The 21,287-nt window shown below is 36.1% G+C and overlaps 1 protein-coding gene across 1 annotated transcript in view; it reads right to left on the reverse strand.

The window, feature by feature from the left end:
- DDX10 (DEAD-box helicase 10) overlaps positions 1 to 21,287 on the reverse strand; it is a 323,965-nt gene that overhangs the window by 96,310 nt on the left and 206,368 nt on the right. Inside the window, exon 15 of the mRNA XM_072611177.1 lies at positions 19,631 to 19,792. Within this exon, the coding sequence (XP_072467278.1) occupies positions 19,631 to 19,792 (162 nt within the window). The remainder of the gene's footprint in view (positions 1 to 19,630; positions 19,793 to 21,287) is intronic.

Consider the following 21,287-nt stretch of genomic DNA (forward strand, 5'->3'; position numbering starts at 1 on the left):
AAAGTTTATAGCCTGTTGGAACAGCACATGATTGATAGCCTCTTTCAATGATGCTAAAGCTGTGAAGCAGACATGATTCTCTTTTTGCTAAATTTCCAAAATATATAAAACTGGAAGAGAAAAAAGTATCCCAGCCTGAAAATCCAAAGAAAATAGATATCCCTTCTCAAACACAAAAGATATCTTGACTTAGTTATAATACATTTTAATCAGTGCTGTTCTTAATCATACAACTATCATTTTACATTTTTAAGCTCTTACTATCAGAATTCTAGGCCCTAGGTGAATGAGTGAATGAAAGGAAAAAGAAAAAAAACATTTATTAAGCACTTACTATGGGTCAAACATTGTGGTACAGTCTGAAGATCAAACAGCAACAGCTGCTCCATCAAAGAAGCTTGAGGTAGAAAACACACTGAGTATTTTTTAACTCCTCACACTATTTGACAAAGTGCTAGGCACACAGTATAAACTGAAATAGCTCATCAATGATCATTAATGCAGTTCAGCAAACTCAATGAAATCTGGTACCCTGGTTGCCTAAAGTTGCCTAAGGCACTAAATGGTGACATGACTTTTGATGTGGTAGAGACAGGACTTGAATTCTGACCCAAAAGCTGAAACTATATCCTCTACACCACATCGTCTCTCATTCATTCTCCTCCCAGCTGTGCTTCCGAGGCTCATCCACCAGGATTCCTCCTTTCCCTGGAACACTCCTTGACCATATTGAGCCCCTTCTTCCACTGATGAGATACTTCTAAGGGCTTCCAATTCAGGATGGACCCAAGCTAGCCAAGTTTCATTTCCCTCTTGGCTGTGCTCACTCTCTTTACTTTACCACCATGCCCCATATGGGGACCTTCTTCTCCTCCTCTAAACTCCTCACCAACCTCCTCACTTTTCAGCTTCTTTTTTTTAAATCTGCTGTCTTCCCTCATTAGAATGTCAAATCTGTGAGTACTGGGACTGTATTCCTTTTTGCTTGCATCTGTATCCCAGATACAAATGTGCCTGGTACATATAAAGCACTTAATAAATGCTTGCTGCCTGTTGACCTACCTCTTAAATACTTTGCATTGAATAAAATTTATTACACTAAGATCTATAAACCAAAAAGTTAAGTAGTAACACAGTATTTTCACATAGGCCTTCCGTTTTTCTCCAGACAAGCAGCCAGTGAAAATCTGATTTAAACAGCATGACAAAAGTGAAGACAATGCTGGAACTGAAGTCTAAAAGACATGGATTCAAATCTTGACTCCAACATGTACTACTTTGTGTAACAATGAAGACGTCATTTAACCTCTAAAATCTGCTTTTCCAACCCTAAAATCTCGGCTGACATCTACACTCACATCACCAACTACGTATTAGGGATCTCAAACTGGTTGGCTTGTAAACATCTTAAACTTACTACGTCCAAAACTGAACTCATCTTTCCTCCAAAAACACTGCCCAATATCCCTCCAAACTTTCCTATACTGTCAAGGGCATTACCAACCTCTCAGGTTCACAACACAGTTGTTATTCTTGACTCTTCACTCTCTTACCCTTCTAATATCCAATCTATTGCCAAATTCTGTCAATTTCACCTTTGCAATATTTCTAGAATGTGCCCCCTTTTTTCCTCTGACACTACCACCACCACCATGGTGTAGGCTTGGACTACTACAAATCTTGCTATTTAATCTACTTCCACTTATCTGTTACAGTGATATTCCAGAAGTGCAGGTCTGACCATATCATATCACCCTCACTATTCAATAAACTCCAGGGGATCAAAACATAAATCAGGATCCAATATAAAACCCTCTGTTTGGCATTCAAAGCCCCTTCTACCTAGCGCCCCCCCCCCCCAGTCTTCTTACACCTAAGCCACATCTCCCTAATTTTATGCCCTGCCATTCAGTGACACTGGCCTCCTTATGTTCATCAAATAAAAGTCCATCTACTGACTCCAATAATTTCCCCCCTCAACTCTACCTTCCTACTTCCTTGGCTTTCTTCAAGTCCTAATAAAAATCTACTGTCTGCAGGAAGCCTTTTAACCTTTCCCCCTTACATTTAGTGCTTTCTCTCTATTGATTATTTCCAATTTATCCTATATATAGTTTGTTTGTACCTATTTGTTTCTTTCTCTCATTAGACTGTAATGTCCTGGAGGGAAGGGATTGCCTTTTCCCTTTCTTTGTATCCCCAGTAATACAAACTGAACTGATTCTCTAAGCCTCAATTTCTTCAACTGTAAAAATGGAGATAATATCTATCACATAGAGTTCCTGAGGGACTCAAATGTACTTTATTTGCATGATGTATAAAAAACTCTGCTAACCTCAAAGTCCTATATAAATATCAAATATAATTACTGTTTTAATCCAGGCTGCAGTTTTATTTACTATAACCTCATCTCTAGAACAATATCACTTCAGATCTTCAGCACTTCACTGTCCCCGCAGAAAATTCATTAAGTTATACAGGTTCACCAGTTATATTTTCATCTTATCAACACATTGAGTCAAACAATGTTCCTGCTTCTTTTATTATTAATAACATTCAGCACTCCAAAAGTACTTCTGGACATTAACTAACTAATCTGAGCTACTCTCCTGTAAGAGGAACAATTATTAGCCAACATTTTCATCATGCCAATATCCCTAGTAGTTCTTCAATAACTGGTCCTCTTCCAAGTTCCCCAAGAATGACTTGCCAATATGATCACAATCGGGAACACTCTTTCTAAAACTATAAAGTATTTCTTAATATAAACTTTTAATCTCATAAGAGGAAGGGGGGAAAAGAGAAGGCATTTAAATAGCTCCTACTTTATGACAGGCAGTAACTGTGCTAAATTCTTTTTACAAATATTATTTGATTCTCACAACAACCTAGCAAGACAGGAGCTGTTATTGTCCTCATTTTACAGTTGAGGAAACTGAAGCAAAAAGAAGTTAAATGACTTACCCAGGGTCACATAATCAATAAGAGTCTGAGGCCACATCTGAAACTCAGGTTTTCCTGACTCTAGGCTCAGGGCTTTAGGCAATGTACCACAGACTGCCTTTAATCATTTCAAAGCTAGAACATATTTGCCAGGGTAGGTTTTAACAAAAATTCCTAGTTCAAATTTGCCTTTCTGAGTGAGATGAGGAGATTGTGAAGACTTTTCATAATAAAAATATAGGGAATATTGGATTTTCTAAATAAAATTTCTCTTCCATAAGGCCTCTCTCCCTGGATACCTGAGTTTCAGGTATCCAGGGCTTGTGGATGGTCAGTTGCCCCTCCCCCCTTACCAGCTACCAGCTTTCTTTGTGAAAGTGCTGTGGGCTGTAGTCGAAACTTGGACGTTACTCAAATCTCCCCTTTGTTTGTTGTACTGTTGCCACATCAACACTACCAGTTCCCGCTTCTCTCCCTCCCCTCTTTTCTAAAGCCACATCAGCAGTTAAGTTAGATATTAGATGAGGTAATTGTGTTGGGATAGGTGAAGATTTCCCGGGGTTTGTCTAGTATTTCGGGCTTAGATTGTGATCCCGCCTCCCAGCCAATGGAGAGGTAGGATAGTGGAGAGGTGGGATTCTCTGCATTAGGGTATAAAAATTGTGCTTCAATTTCTGTAAGTTGCCTCCCTCCATCAGATTCCCCGACCTGGTGGAAGGATGTCCCTTTCTCGAGAATTGTAATAAATCTTTTTTCTTTCTGTTCTTATTGAGAAGCCTCTTCATTTATTTAAGATTTTGAGTAAGGGTCTTTTTATCCCACACATTTCCAACATTTTTCTCTTTTTAGAAAAGGCAGACGAAATGTTTCCTTGTCACTGATTAAATTGACAAACTCTTCACTTCTCAGATATGTATATGCCACCTTTTTCGGACCTGTGATTTGGTTGTCATAACAAACTCCAATGTGGGAACTCACTCATTCTATCAAGGCAAATTTGCAATTTGTCTATAACTTAAAGTCTCAGAGAGTTGGCACCAAGAGCATAAGTGATGGGCTGTTACAGGTCTAATGTAGAATTCGAACCCAGGTGTTCCTGGTTTCAACTCTATCATCTCCATTATGTTGCCTCTCTCTATCATCCATATTGCAAGTAACTTCTTTACTAGGTCTGAGGATTTATCCAATAATTTGTTCTACTGAACTTCCTGATTACCTATAATGAACAAATGACTATTTTTTAAAAAGTACTTTGTCTGAAAACAGAGATGTTCAATAATAACTTGCTAATGAAAGTCTAATAGGTTTCCTTCCAAACTGTATTTCACTCAAGTGTTATAAAGTTGGAAGAGACCATTTACAGCATTAATTTTTATATATTCTTCTTAACTCTCATCTACAATTACATATTATACAGTTAATTAAATATTAACATAGAATTACAATGGTAGGAATTTAATTAGGTGGCCTTGGAGGTCCCTTTCTTTTGTAAAATTTTGCATCTGTGTGATATAAGGAATTTAAAAGACTTTAAAAGACTGGATAATAATTTTAAATTTTTTTTAGATTAGGAATGCATCAAGAGAAAAAGAAAGCTGAAGCAAAGGCTGCTCAAAAGCTCAAACACAATGTGGCTAGAGATTGTCCTACTTATCTATTATCCTGTGAAATGCCCAACACACAGTAGTCTCTAAATAATGATGTTGAAACGAAAGCAATATCCTCTTGTTAATGTTATGAAGAGAGAAAAAAGGGGAGAAGAAAAGCCCTATAATGAACTTCAAGAGGGAAATAAGAGGTAGATCAAGTTTTAAGAGATGATTTCAGTCTTCTTTCAGAAAAGAGAAAGATAAAACATTAGCATACAAATTCAGAGCAGCACACAAAAGTGAAGAGGAATGAATGATATAGAAGATATTTATGGTAATACAGATGACTACAGAATGTGTGTGGCAGGGGAAGGGGAAGAGAAACATAATTTTACTGTGTTAGAAATCCTATTTCTAATTCTATTTCTTCAAAAATGAAAGAAAAGTTAGTCAATCAATATGACTTTCTTAAGTACCAAGTATTTGCTAGGCACTGGGCTAAGCACAGAGGAGTAAATGAATGGTAAAAACAAAGGGAAATAGAAAGGATAAGATGATGAGATGAGAAGAAGATGACAAAGAAACAAAGTATAATCAATGGATTTCATTTTAATTGACTCGTATTTAATGCTGTATAGACCAATTATTTAGTGAAGGGTGAGTAAAACACAAAGCTGAGTTTTCACTCTATCCTATCATTTTAATTTGCCAAATTGCTCAAGATCTTTATTTTTTCATTTGGTTTTGAAGGAGGGCTTGGCACAAAGAGCTACTCCATATACAAAAAAAGAGGGCAATATTTCACCTTTAGTTCTGCTACACTACAAATGATTAACTATAAGAAAAGCATTAAATTTAATAATGAAAATCAAATTCACAGGGGATAAGAAAAAAGAAAATCAAATTTCAAGGTACAACACTCCATTGATGTTGCAGAAGACAGTACTCATCTGAGTTCTAAATTTTCAAGGAAGAAAACTGTATAAAATTTGAATTGCATTATGAGACCATGAATTTCCCCTTCCTTATTCATTGGGGACACTCAATCTACTCCAGATTTGCTTTTGCACAGCTAGAACATTTTTAAGAGTATAACAGACATCCAAGCTATACAGAGGGGCACAAATAAGTCCTCCCCTCATCGTGAGAATTTAAGCTCTCTATCATGCGGGAAGGACAGAACTTCCATCTCTCTTCCTATTGTTTCAATTTATGGTATTACCAAAAATTCTTACAATGAGGGATGGCTTGCTGCAAGCCTCCCTCCTAGGAGCTCAAGTACCAAAATGGTTCAGAGATACAAATTAAGTTCACATCAATCTATAGGTATCATTGTTATACTATTCATCATAATCTGAGTATGCATGTAAACCACACACACACACATGTGTGGATAGACAAAGACTAAATAAACAGATTAAAGCAACCAATGCAACACTCCCTTCAGTCCCTTCCTCACTCTCCCAAACACTCTGGTCACTGGAATTAGAGAAGACCTAGGTTGTACGGACTTTATCTAATTTACATTAGTTGTGTAATTTCAGGCAAGTCATTTAACATCTCTGAGCCTATTTCTTTCTCTGCATAGATAAATAATCATTGTCCTTCCTATCTCAAAGGACAGTGATATGCATCAAAGGATAAATAACAATAACATTATTAATTGTATTATTAGTACTGGGATCAATGAAAAAGTTTTTAAAAGACATTATCATTTTTATTTCTAGAACCAAGTAAGAACAACCCTTGATTTTTTTTTTTTTGGTGTAGGTCTAACATTCAAAGAGGTCAGAAGTCTGCACATGCAAAAAATAAAAACTGATAGTTGCACAGCACTTTAAAGTGTGCAAATCATTTTAAATACATTATCTTACCTGAACCTCACAACACCCCAGCGTGGTAGTTTCCACAAGTCTTATTCTACCCAACTTTACAGATAAGTAAACTGAGGTTCACAGAGGTTAAAAGGCTTGCTAATAATCACTCCTGAAAAGGAAGTGAATTCAAGTTTTCTTAATCCCAGGACTGGTATGACATCCATGACACCAAAGAGACACCTTTCAACTTCCTAGAAATTTTGTAAGCCTTCATCCTCTTCCTGGATTAAGAACGTGGCACGTACCTAGCAAAGGTGGCATGGTGACTTGTTTTTTAAGACAATCAGGCAACCCCACAACAGCATTCACTGAGAATCTATTGGGATATTAAACACTGTACTAAGTGCAAGAGAAATCAAGAACACATTCTCTACTCTTATGGGTACTAAATAGTTGGGGACATAAGATACATGTATTACAAAAATTTAGAATCCTACGTTACATCACGAGATTTGGAGAAGCAGTGGTACAAAAGGGCAGAAAAAGGATGAAGATCAGTGTGGGCTCTCTGTCTACTCCATTAATTAATGTTATTAATTTGCTTTCATTTGTGTAGAAACCTTGTCAGCATCAAAAATTTTTTTAAAAAAGTTCTAGCAAGGAATCTAAGAATAGGAAGTTTCTTCTTTGCCTTCTTTATACTTTTTCTTTTTAAACTTTATTTTCCCTTCATACCCAACTATTTAGGGACTCATAGCCATTGTGTTCTAAAAATTTATGCTTATTCACATACATAGCTATGCATATATGTATGTATTTTTCTAATTCTTTCTTACTTCACTAATAAATTTTGTTAAAAGCTATACAGGATCATAACAATTCAATATGATATGAACTCAGCATGACCTTCTTTCCAAAAAGTTACTTTCCCGGTTTCCTATTAGCATCAGCAACTGGGAATCATAATGTTGAGGCCAATAAAATGCTTTCCTACCTAGGCAGTCTGGAATGACATCTCCACATGGCTATATTATCCAAGTGCATAGCTAGATATGGTACAATAATCAAAATAAATTCCAAAGGACAAAGAAGAACCACCTCATGATTAATATCCTCTCCATTTGCACAACAGATAAAAGAAGATAAGTGCATCTTAACTATAAGTAACCTGTCAGAACCAAGAACAATGCCACATACTACAAGGCAGAGTTTCACTGGATGAAATCTCAAAGCTTTCAGTGATAAAATATATTGCCATCTTCCGAAGCACTATTCAATTATTAGAAAACAACCTCTATAAAATAATATTGTTTTACCTTTACCTTTTCTGTTTCTGATTGCTTTTGCTAAAGAGAAGGAAAAAAATTGCTTAGTCACACACAGCCCCCAGCACCTCCAACTCAGCATGTCCCAAACAATTCAATCTTCCCCCGAAATTCCAGCCTTCTAAACTTCTCTTTCACAGTGACACCATCCTCTCAGTTCTCAACCTCAGAGACAACCTTTGACTCCCTAACCTCCCTCAGACCACCAAGACTGTCAGTTTTCATCTGTCCCCTCTCCTCTGACTCAGACCCTCATTAACTGTTAAGATTCCTAACTGTACTGCCTGCTTCTAGACTCTTCTCCAGCGCATCTTCTTTCCAGCTGATATTGCTGGATCCTGTGTCTAGGCCCCTCCCTACTTTAAACATCTCCAGTCAGCTCCTTATTGTGATTAGGATAGGGGGCAGCTAGGTGGTACAGTGGATAGAACACCAGTGCAGGAGTCAGGAGGACCTGAGTTCAAATCTCACTTCAGACACTTGACACTCACTAGCTGTGTGACCTTGGGCAAGTCACTTAACCCCAATTGCCTCATCCTTGGGTCATCTCCAGTCATCCTGATGAATATCTGGTCACTGGATTCAGATGGTTCTGGAAAAGAAGTGAGGCTGGTGACCTGCACAGCCCTCCCTCATACAAAACAAAGTCAAGCGCAAGTCATGTCATTATTTCTCTGATGGCATGGTCTTCTTCGGCAATGAAGGCCAAACACACACACAGGGATTTTTGCCATCTTTGAACTCAATGAATTAACATTTTTTAATATGACAGCCAAGAAAGCTACAGCAATCTTATGTTACGAAATGTTATGTTATGTTAAGAAAAGGATAAATATTCATGTCTATGGAAATGACAGATTTCTTGTGTTTTTTGCCATGGTGACACCACGGAGTATTAAGTATTAAGCTGAAGGTAACTAGGACGATAAAAGATCCTATAAGGATGTCCTATAAGGATGTGCTGAAGGAAGTGAGCATTTATAAACTGTAAAACGTAGTGGGAGAGGGGTCATGGTAACTTGATAATTGTCTTTACGTAGTAATGGGTTTAAAAAAAATCAAAGAGGTTTAGTTTAGGTCAAACGTAAGGAAAAACTTAGCAGGGATATCTAACAGTGAAAAGACTATATATAAGTGTTTGTTGATGATGTTGTAAATAGGAGTCATTCAGAGGTACAGATAATTTAGAGGACCTCTGAAATCCCTTCCCAATCTGTAATTCTATGATGATGAAACAGAGATCAACCTACCAAAAAACTGAAGCTCAGAAGCTATGAAAACTATTCAAACTGAAGCATATTTAATACCATGTCATATTTAATACCAGCATATCATATAAAGAATCATATCCAGTATTCTGATAAAATATATGAAAAAATTTCATTCATCATTACTGAGTAGAGCTAAACACAAAACATAAAAAAGACTTCTAGTACACCTAATCTGTAGATAAGAAAAGGAATTTTGGACACGGAGACAGAAATAAAAAATAACATTTCCTGTAGGTAAAAAATGATGACGGGAAAAACAAGGGTCAGTGTTGGCAGAAGTATGAAATAGGAAGATAAACATGAGTTTAAAGAAATTAGGAAATGCATATGTATAGGATTTTAAAAAATCAATGAGATAATAAATTTATGATATATTATAAAAGATGAAATTTTAATTGCTATGAATAGTACAAACTGGATTTGAAAATAGTTTATATCTTTAGACTCCAAAAGTTGTATAAAGATATATATATCATTCTAAATGTTGGAGAAAATGTAGGAAAGTTGGAATACTAATTCACTGTTGGTAGAGCTGTGAGCTGCTCCAACCATTGTAGAGAGCAATTTGGAACTATATCCAAAGGACTATAAAAATGTGCATACCCTTTGATCCAGCAATATTGCTTCTAGGGATATATCCCAAAGAGATCATAAAAATGGGAAAAGGACCCACACATACAAAAATATTTATAGCAGCTCTTTTTGTGGTGGCCAAGAACTGGAAATCGAAGGGATGCCCATCAATTGGGAAATGGCTGAACAAGTTGAGGTATATCATGTAATAGAATACTATTGTGCTATAAGAAATGATGAACAGGAAGACTTCAGAGAGGCCTGGAAAGACTTATATGAACTGATGCTGAGATTAGTGAGCAGAACCAGGCGAACACTGTACACAGTAACAGACACAGCGTGTGAGGGCTGATTTTGATAGACGCTTAGCCCTTCACAGCAATGCAAGGACCTAAAACTTTTCCAAAGAACTCATGATGGAAAATGCCGTCCACATCCAGAGAAAGAACTATGGAACTGGATTGCAGAATGAAGCAGACTCTTTTCTCTTTAGTTTTGTTTTCTTTCTTGTGGTTTCCCCATTCATTATAATTCTTCTATGCAACATAACTAATGTCAAAATGTGTTTAATAGGAATGTATGTATAGAACCCATATCAGATTGCATGCTGTCTTGGGGGGGAAGCAGTAGAAAATTTAAAACTTATGGAAGTGAAGGTTGAAAATTGAAAATAAATCAATTAAATATTTAAATAAAAAAATAAAATCAAGAAAAAAGATATATATCATTCATGAAAAACATAATAGAAATCCTTTGGACAGAAAATTTAACAATAAAGGTTATTTTATTCAGAAAAGTAGTTGCTTAATGAATAATTTATCTGAGGATGTAAATTTGTCTCATATATCACTACAATAAACATGCTAATTTTAATTCTGCTGTAAAATGAAGTTTTCTTTGATATGGCATATGAAAAAAAGAAATCTACATAATAATCTTGCCTATGCTAATCACGCTAATCATGTTTATCTCAGAATTTGGCACTCCCCACTACAAAGCTATGTATCAAAAAGAAAACTAAAGTGACTCATCATCTTTTGGTCCCTTTCTCATGTTTTTTCAGCTACAACTTTTTTAAATGTTTGGATTAATTGGTTTCCTTTGTAATTCTATCATTTTATGCATTTAAAAACCTGAGCTTTCACCAGAGAGCCATGACAAAAAAAAAGTTGAGAACCCCAATGATATTTCCTATCTTATGATGTGACAGTGACTAAATATGTTATTTTCCACATCTGTTTGAACAAACCCTTTTGCAAAGACTTTTGTCTTTTCTGTAAAAGTTGTGCATTTGGTCCTGAGAAGACAGAAAGAGAGATGATTCCTAGAAGCAGAGAGTCTGATATAATAATTTTGTCAGTTTTGCTTCACTGTTTTTCTTTATTACAAGGGCTCAACGTAAAAGACAGTAAAGTGAGAAATGAAATTTAAAAACCAAAGTAAAAAAAGCCCTTTTGGTAGTGGATACAGAATTCAGCCTGGACTCAGGATGACTTGAGTTCCTATACAGCCTCAGATACTTACTAGCTTTGTGACCCTGAGTAAGCTATCCCTGTTCGCCTCAGTTTCCTTATCTGGAGATAAAATACAGATAATGATAGCACCTACTCTCCAGGATTGTTGTAAAGATCAGATGAGATAATAATTGTAAAGTGCTTAGCACAGTGCCTGGGATATAGCAGACATTATGCAAATGTTAGCTATTTTGTTTATTATTATCACACAAAACTTAATTTTTGGAATACAATCCAATCTCACTATTGAAGGGAAGTTGAGTAACTAATTTTATACTACAAACTATTAGTTTTGTAAAATTTAAATGAAAGTTCTCCTCAGATCTTACTTTTATTTCTCAGATCTTAGCTACAGCCATAGCTATAGTAGCCTAGAACACTCAATGATTGAATGACTTGTCCAGGGTCACACAGACAGTATGTGTCAGATGCAGGATTTGAACTCAGGTCTTCCTCGCTTCAGATCCTGCTTTCTACACATTATACTATGCTGACTCTAAAAATGTATCAAGAAAATTTTAAAATAAAGAGGGTTGTATGTATTCAACAAATTCAACTTATAGATGCAATAACTTTAGACTCAGTCATATGGTTCAATGCTCATAAAGAAATGATGATTTGAAAGTTGGCATATATGAAACTCAAGTGGCTTTAGTCCTTAACTTCATAAGACCCAAGTTCAAGATCTGTTTAATGTGGTAGCTAAGACAATTCCACCATTATGTAAAAGGCACTGTGTTTATCAGTAATTGTAGGAAAACAGTGAATGAAATGTTAAAAGGAACTATTTTCAGGTGCAGCACTGCCATGTACATTGTGGGTATTGGTTATAACTAGGATCTGAGAAATGAAGAAAAACTGTCTCTTTTTATATTTTACAAAAACAAATAACTCACAATATGAAAATATTCATTCAACCCTCTTCAACAGGAAGATTGGATTACGTTCCAAAAACCTGTAAGTCACTAGGTTCAGAATTTAGACTATAAATTTTCCATAGAAATAACAGTGATTGCCTTGTTAATTCAAGGAAAAAAGTGACAATATTAAAACACTGTATCATTTGCAATAAATAAATATTAAAGACAATCTGTTGCAATGCTAATCTCTGGGGAGAAAAAAAACAGAAAATTTTACAACAAAACAGTGATAATTTTTAAAAAATTATTTTGAAGGTTACTGCTTGAGGAAAAGCAGATTAAATTAGAGACATTTCCTGGAGATCGTGATGTAGACTTGCATGTTTCCAGAGCTTTAGAGTTTTCTAGTATTGCTTACTATATCTAATGTCACCTCAAAACTTAAGGACTTCTTTGGAACTGATAGACCTGTACTACCAGTACCAGCCTCTGAAACTTATTTAAGAGGTATTATCCTAATATTCTTTTTTTAAGTTCACAATTAAAGCAGAGACAACAAAGCAATTAGGCAGGGCAACAAGTTTTCTCTTTTTACTGGAAAAAATCTCCCCTAGCTGAGGTGCAGTCAAGACTAAGAATTGTTAATAGGCTTCCCCAAGGTGACATTCAGAATCTTGGGATCACATCTAAAAGCATCTTCCTATGTGGAACTATAGCAGCCTTATGGCTAATTTATAGCATTCCAATTTAACACTTTCTCTTCTAATTCCCTAACAGCTGTCATTCAAAACCCCTGATCAAGCAAATTTTCTTTTACCCAGCTACCTTGCTTCTATTCTAATCTCATAGCTGGGGGATGGATGTAATGCCTGACATGGAGCCAGAAAGATCTGAATTCAAATTCTACCTCAGAGGTTATGTGACCCTGGACAAGCCATTTAATTTTTGTCAGCCTCAGTTTTTCAATCTATAAAATGGGGAAAATAATAACATTTCACTAGATTCACAGACTCAATGTGTTAGAGCTGTTATGAGGATACAAAAAGATACCATATGTAAAGTTCTTTTCAACCTTAAGATAATATAAAAATGTTATAAATATTACATAAGTGACACAACTTCATCTTACTTCCAATGTCCTGTCAGTTCGCCCATTGCCTATAACCCTATGGCACATCCATCTGAGTAATAAACTAAGTTCCATTCTAAACTGACTACTCTTACATTTCTCCCACTTCCTCCTACCTCCTGACACCAATTAAAACCTGATTTTCTCCTAAAGGTAACACTTTATTGCCATCCTCTCTGATGTCAACCACAACTTCCTTACAAAACAGGACTTACATGGCCTTGCTTCCCAAAGCCACTTCAACCCACATGAAACAGAAAATCACTTACTCAACAAGAATTTATCAACCAACTATCAAATAAAAGGCAGTCAGTAAATATTTATTATCTGTTTACACTGTGCTAAGCACTGGGGACACAGAAAGAGGCAAAAGATCATCCTTGTCCTCAAGGAAATATTAATCTCATGAGGGAGAGAACAAGCAAAGAAATACGTGCAAACAGGTTGTATACGGACAAATAGGAAATAACTAAGAGGGAAGGCATTAGAATTAAGAGGGATGGGAAAGACTTCCTCTAGAAGGTAGTTTCAGATGGGCCTTAAAGGAAATCAGGGAAGCTAGGAGGCAGAAATGAGGTGGGAAAGCATTCTAGGCATGTGAGACAGGCAGAGAAAAAGCCTGGAACAGGGAGAGAAAGTATCTTTTTTTGATGCCAGTGTTAATGGATCAAAGAATGTGAGGTGAGGAGTAAGGTGTGAGAAGACTTCTAGAAAGGTAGGAGAGGCCTAGGTTATGAAGGGCTTTGAATGCCAAACACAAGGTTCTATATCTGATCCTTGAGGCTTTCTACCTTGCCCTCTGGAATGCCTGTTCTATAGGCAACCAAGTTACCTTTATCTTAAATCCTTTCCTATTCCACTCCTTCCACAAATTCTATCTACTAGCTATTACTGAAACCTGGCTCCTACCTAGTGATACAGCCTCTCTACCCACCCTTTTCAGTACTGGCTGCACCTTCACTTATTCTCCTCAGCTCACTGGTCAAGGCAGGAGAAACTGAAATCCTTGCTTCTAGGGTCTTCCTCCATCTTCCCAGGGACTTCTCTTCCTCTGAGGTTCATGCTACTTATATCTACCAAACAATCAAATCCAGGTATCTGTTGTCTACAGACCTCCAGGTCCTCAGCGAGTTGAGTAAATGCCTTACAATTTTTCTCTCCACCCCATCTCCTGTCCCCATAGAAGGGAATGTCAACATATATAATGACTCTCCTTCAAACACACCAATCACTTAGTTCCTCAACCTACTCACTTCCCACGACCTACTCCTCCACCCTATTTCAACCGCACACAAAGATGGACATACCTTTGCCCTCACACACAAATGTACCACCTCTATTTTTAAGAATTCTGAAACCTCCTTATCTGACCACAATTTATTGGCTTTTCACCTCTATCTCTGCCTTCCCTGATAAAACCCACCTCTTCACCAGCACCAAGACCTCCAGTCACTTGACTCATCAAATCTCTCCCATGCCATATTCCTTGAACTAGCCACTCCCTCCTCTTTTCTCCATCTTGACACAGTGGTAAACCAGTTCAATTCTATACTGTCTTCCTCTCTAGAATACTTAACCTTTCCTCCCCAAGCCCACACCCACACTCACCCTTTCCCTTATCATTGCAGATTACACCCAACCAAGCCTCAAACCATGGATCACTCCCTCATTCACTTCTAAATGAAGATGGAGAAAATCATGCAACCATTCTAAATGGTACCACTACATGTTTATGCTACACAACCTCATCTGGGCCCTCACTGCTGATATATATATATATATATATATATATATAATACCTCCCTTATCAACTTGCTATCCCACTCTCTACAGTTCTTCTTCCAAACCCCATTTTTCCTCAAACTTCCCATGGTTCCTTCTTCCCCAAAACTTCTCAGTTAATTTAATAAGACTTTATTAAATCATTAATAAGGAACTAGCAGTTTCTTATAAGGAAAACGAAAGTATCAGTCAGCCTTTTCAAATAAACAATAAAATATACTGTGCCCCTATAATATTTTTATCTTCACAGAGGAAAAAACAGAACTATCTTAACTTGACTAATGAATTCTAAAATTCTCGAGATCAGCTGAAACTCTTCCAATAATTTCTGAGTATCTGACTGTCCATCCATGATGGTGAGAGATGCCAGCACCTTTGAGCAATGAAAACTATTGGGTAATCTGTTGCCTGACTCTACAAACTGTGAAATACTCAAACTCTGTGCTCCAGTAAAGTATCACATACAGTATGAGTTTTACCTATACACAAAATGTCCAATCCCACACACATATGAGAAATTATGTTGTCAAAAGAAGCACCCTTGATAAATTATGCATACTTTTAAAAGTGGACTTTTTAAAATAGTGATTTATGAATTAAATAATTTCAATTTCATGGGGGTTTTATTTCAAGAGCACAAACTCTACATAAAAATGGGATTTCAATTTATTAGATGTTTTTAGTGTTAATAATTATAACAAAAACTTATTCTTCTACTTTGCAAAGATCTCTGAAAAGAGTGGGATACAACTTTCTAAGCCAAAATTCATTTTTTTAAAATATAACAGTTCAATTTCTCTCTCTCTCTCTCTCCCTCCCTCCCCCCATCTCATTACCTCTCCCCACTCCCTTGACTACAGACAGTAATAAGCTAGAATTAGGCATACTTTATATAAATTCTAATATTTCACTTTTCACAAAGATTCAATTCCTCTACTACTACCTAATTTAATTACAAGATAACTGGACCAAATATTTTACACATTTTGACTTGATCCTTAAAAGGTATTTTCTTTGATGAAAAATCATCATAAAATCAAGTCAATATGACAGACAGAAATACTTCTGAACAATAAAAAGCCTTCTTATCATCAAACATTACATATGACTTTAATAATGTGGATTATCCTAGGAAAATATAAATTAAGTGTACACAAATCCTGAAAATCATTATAGTTCTCAAGTTTCATTGCTAACTCCTAACCACTGCCATCCAAAAAAGAGACAAGTTCAACACATGAACAATATTACATAATAGTTTTGAGTTCTGTGGCTGAAACAGTAATTGTTGAGAGTCCAAAGCCCTTTTAACATTCCTGACACTAACAAAAAATAAGAGAGAAGATTGCTTCCAGTCTCTAATAATATGCAATTAGTATATTTCAGGTCGATTTATTTACTATATTTAATAGTATATTTCTCTATATTCATTTCCATCCCCAAAGCTATATTCCATATCTACTTGCTTCCAATTCATCAAAATGGCATCGTGAAACTGCATCACATTTTAAATGAAAGGAATGTGGATTGCTACGTTAGAAAAGCAAATGGTCTGCTGGTCTATTAAACAGAAACCAAGTCAACAGGAGTCAAAGATCACACAAAGACTTCTCTGGGAAGCAATACTCTGAAGTAGTTGCCAGACCAATCTCTGAGTCACTTAATAGTTAATGTGGGAGCTGAAAATTCCATTTACCTTATGTCTGTATCAGTTTCAATTTTAATGCTATGATTCTTTTGCTTTGTTGTGAAAATCCAGGGCATTTCTAATTACTTTAAGGAATGTTGCAAAAAGTTTTCAAAACAATATAAATTCACATTTAGTTTCCAATGCATGCCAAACATTTTAGAGGGTAGAGGAATAAAGAGAAGATAGTATTATAAAACAAGTACAAGTTCTCTCAGCTAGAGAACTGAGAGAACTTTAAGATTACCAGTATATAAGTGAAAACCAGAGACACTGCAGCGGCAGACGGACAATGTGGGTGGAGCTATACACTAATGATTACAGAAGTGGGTAGCCTGCTCATCTAAAAGTTTACAAAGTCAGGCACTGGGATTATGCAAAGAAGAACTGATTTTCTGTAAAATGTTTGAGTATCTTATTTGTTATCAACTTGTTGGTATAAGATTTAAATACTATTCTGTACTATCTGAAACTACATAGACATCAGGGCATATTAACATTTTACTTTCCTATAATTTCAAAAACAGGGTTAAAAACCCATTGTTCTAGTGCCTTTAACAATTCCCAGAGACTGATTAATACTTCAACTAAACTAACCAATGCCTGACTCTTTTTACACTTTACTGGCCCATCTCTTTTTTCCAATCATGCATTTGCTTGGTAATATCCATGAAGTACAATATCTGTACATTTTTAAAGTACTCCTTATATCTCAAGTAAAACGATAGGTTATAAACTACAACATATCTCACATATGCCCCCTTCTCTCCTCTGACACCACTATGCAGAACCTTATCACCTCATAACTAGACTGCTGCAATAGTGTGCAGGTTGGTCTCACTGACACAAGTCTTTCCCCATCCAGTTCATCCTCCACTTAGCTTATTTTCCTAAATAATCAATGATCTTCCTAAAGTGCAGGTCTGTCACTCCAATGTCTCCCTATCACTTCCAAGATTAAATATAAAATGCTCTGTTTGGCATACAAAGTGATTCATAACCTGTCCCCCTAACCTTTCCAGTCTTAACAACTTCCACATCCCCACCACATACTCTGCAATTCAAGGACACTCACCCCGCCTTGCTGTTCCTCAAACGAGAAATTCTATCTCTCAACGATCTCAGCATTTTAACCAGCTGTCCTATATGTATAGAATGCTCTCCTTATTCATCTTTACCTCTTGCCTTTCTTCCAAGTCCCAACTAAAATTCCATTTTCTACAGGAAACCATTACTGATTCCTCCTAATTCTAGGGTTGATTACTTTCTATTTATATCCTATATATAGCTTGCTTGTACAGAGTCATTTGCATGCTAACACCCTCCCCCCCCTTAGACCCTTAGCTCTTTGAGATCCAGGACTATCTATTGTCTCTATTTGTGTCCCCAGTACTTACTACAGTGCCTGGTTTGTTTGTTGACTAATTAAATAACAAGTGTTGATAATTATCACTGTTACAATGATAACATTCTGTTGTCAAGAGAAGCACCGAGTAAAGTGGAAAGACAAAGTCTTATCTTCCTGATGTAAGGCACATCCAAGCTTTTCCTGATAAATCCTTACAGAAACTGCCATTTACATATTTCTTTGAACTCTTTCTTTGAATCCATTTCTACCATTCCCCTAGATCAACAAATGCATTCATTCATTACCAATTTCCAGGTCTCCTGTATCTGCCTCCTAAGAGATCTACCTATATAAAGCCCTATGCACATCATTTTTGAGTTGTAACAAACAACAAAGGTACCAGGAAAAAATTACAGATGCAGTTAACAGCATAATTTTGTAAAAGAGCAAGATAATGTTTTCTCTTTTCAATGTCTCTCTTGATTTAATGACAAGTATTTTGTTGGCCTTTTTGGCTATGATTTATATCAATTTAGCATTTTCCAGAAACAATACATAACATACACACATACATATACACATCTAAATATATATAATATATATATGTATACACACACATGTATATACATTTATGTGAATTTAAATACTGGACTAAGCTCATTAATGAATGATCAATCTACCTATCTTAAGAAATGCTCATTATTATCAGACTGACTGCAGAGTGATGAATTTTCAAGGGTAGTCATACTGATAAATTCAGGGATTTCAAAACTATTGAAGTGATAAATAATGATTACCAGGTCATAACCAATGACTATCTTTTTAAAAATGCTGCTACTGCATTAACCTACATTTATCTATATTGGACATTCATGAGAACAAGAGGCCCCCCAAAAAATCATCTGACGTGAGCCTAAATACAATGTACTTGAAGTAATCATGCTTTATTCCATCTAGATAAGAAGGATACAACTACAATAAAAAAACAAACAAGGGAGCATCTCCAATCTTCATTTTTAAAAATAAACCAATTTTAGGTGCTGGGATAAGTAATCAGTCCTCCCATACAAATTATATTCAGGTCAGGCTGTTTAAGATGGGGAAGAAGTGTATAATACATACTAGGATTTCTTTAAAGAAGGGGGGAAAAGGCTTAATATGTTTTGAGAAATGTGTCTATTAAGAAGAACTACATAGGACACTGTGGGTTTTAGTGCAATCAAATTTGGAGTCATCTAAGCAACCCATGTCAAAAATACCTGAGATAACTTACATCTACGACTTGGTGAATTTTCCTAAGTTCATATCAATACTAAAGTATATGCAGAGGATAAGAAAACCAGAGATTTGGAGACAGAGAAACTTTATAGGATAACTATTTCAATACCCTCATTTTTACTGATGACAAAATTGAGATTAAGAGTGGGGAAACTGACTCAAGGTCAATTTCGCTTAATATTTATTAGAAAAGAAGGGCTTTATGGTAAAACAATGCAAATGCAAAGAACAAAAACCTAAAACCGAATGCTGAGACATTATAATGACCAAACTTGGCCCTGAATAGCACAAATTTTATCCCCTTTCTTTCTCTGCAGATGAAACACTGCCTATACTGTCAGTTTTGTGTTAGTTTTACTGCACTGCTATTTTTTTCCCTCTTTCTTATTCTTTGTTAAAAGGAATAGTTCTGAGTGCTTGTGGGAAGGTGAAGTGAAGCAACATATATTGGAATAAAGATGAAATAAAACAAAATTTGTAAATATATTTTAAAAAAATAAAATGCAGGGTTTACCCTATGCTTTGCTTTAATTTTCTTTCTGTATTCTTCTTTGTCAAATTTATCCTCTTCTTGCAGTCTTTCCTTTGCTTTCTCCAAATTGATGCCAGCACCCTCCTCCTCTTCCTCAATTTTGTTCACGCTGGATTTCTGTATAGGTGGCCACTGCTGAACTAACTGTTAATTTAAAGAGAAGATATCCATAAATTTTATCATTCAGTATGACAGCCATTCATTCAAACTAAAATAGAGATACAAACAAATACACAATTTTTGCCATAATACCTTTGTTTCTCAAGCTTTCTATACACCAGCATGGCCCTAGAGGGCAGAACTAGGCGGAAGCTGGAAAGAAGCAGATTTAGGACACATGTATAGAAAAAAACTTCTTACCAACTATAGCTATCCAGAAATAGGAGAATGATGTAGGCATTCTTCTTGCTAAAGAGCTTTAAACAAAGAGAAGGTGACTATTCATTGGTAATATTTTAAAAGAAATTCTCATATAGATGCAGAATGACAGCCATTGCTATCTCTTTCAATTTTGGTATTCTGTGGCCTCTTTAAATTATGCAATACTGAAGGAGGGAGTATATGAAGACTGAACATTTCATAAAAAAGAGCACAAAGCTTGATCTTACCCAATGGCACATAATGAAAAATTTTAGTGACTAAACAAGACCCTTATTCTGACACCACAAGGCAAAAGACTGAACTGAGGCCAGTATTTTAGGTCATGTAATACAGTATAATTTGAAAGCACATGACACAGAGCTCCCACTGGCAACAAATAATTCTTAACATTCAAAGATGAGGAATTTTTCTCCCTTGCAAAAATTTTGTATGTTAGTCAGACATAAAAAATATGATCTCTTCAGTTTACCATTTCAGTACACTAAAGAACCTGCACTTGGGCAGGGAGCTGAGGGGAAGCAGGGAAGAAGAGAAGATTTTTCTGTTCAGACTATCATTTAAGGAAAGCAATAATCAGCTCTTGTCAAGAATTACACAAAATTCATTATTTATTACAAATGGGTCCTCACGAGGATTCTGGGAAGATGGCAGAGTAGGTCAGAACAATTTCAGCTCTCCAATTTCCTCCATAAAAAGAAAGACAGAACATCGCCTCAAAGCAGCAGAAATTAACATGACATAAAGCAGCTGCCCTCCTAAAACAATCTGAGAAGACCCCAAGAAAGTCCTAACCTCCAGGGACCAAGGTTAGGCCTGAGTGAAGTACAAACAGCTCCAGGCCAACTCTGCAAAATCAGCTGTGCTGACTAGACACATCTGGAGCTATGGCTGTGGGGAGAAGCTAGTACACCCCTGGTGAGTGTAGTAGCAAGGGGCAGGGACCCTGCTGGCTGTGGCCCCCTGTAGGAGAGTGAAGTCCCAGGTTTTATTTCCAGGACAGATAGGACAGCTGTAACTTGCAGCCACCAAAGGGACTGCAGGGAGCAAGATCATCTCTGGGATAGTGTGACTGCAGGGGTCCTCAAGAGACCTCAGAAAATAATAGTAAAAAGGATCCAAGTAGTCCCCAGCACAAAAAAGGTTCTTGGAAAAACTTGAAAAGAACTTTAAAAACCAAATAAGGGAGACTGAGGAAAAAAACAGAAAAAAATAAGAGCAATTCAAGAAAATTATGAAAACAAAGTCAAAAAACTGGAAA

This window comes from Notamacropus eugenii, chromosome 5 (genome assembly GCF_028372415.1).
Source record: "Notamacropus eugenii isolate mMacEug1 chromosome 5, mMacEug1.pri_v2, whole genome shotgun sequence".
Lineage (NCBI taxonomy): Eukaryota > Metazoa > Chordata > Mammalia > Diprotodontia > Macropodidae > Notamacropus > Notamacropus eugenii.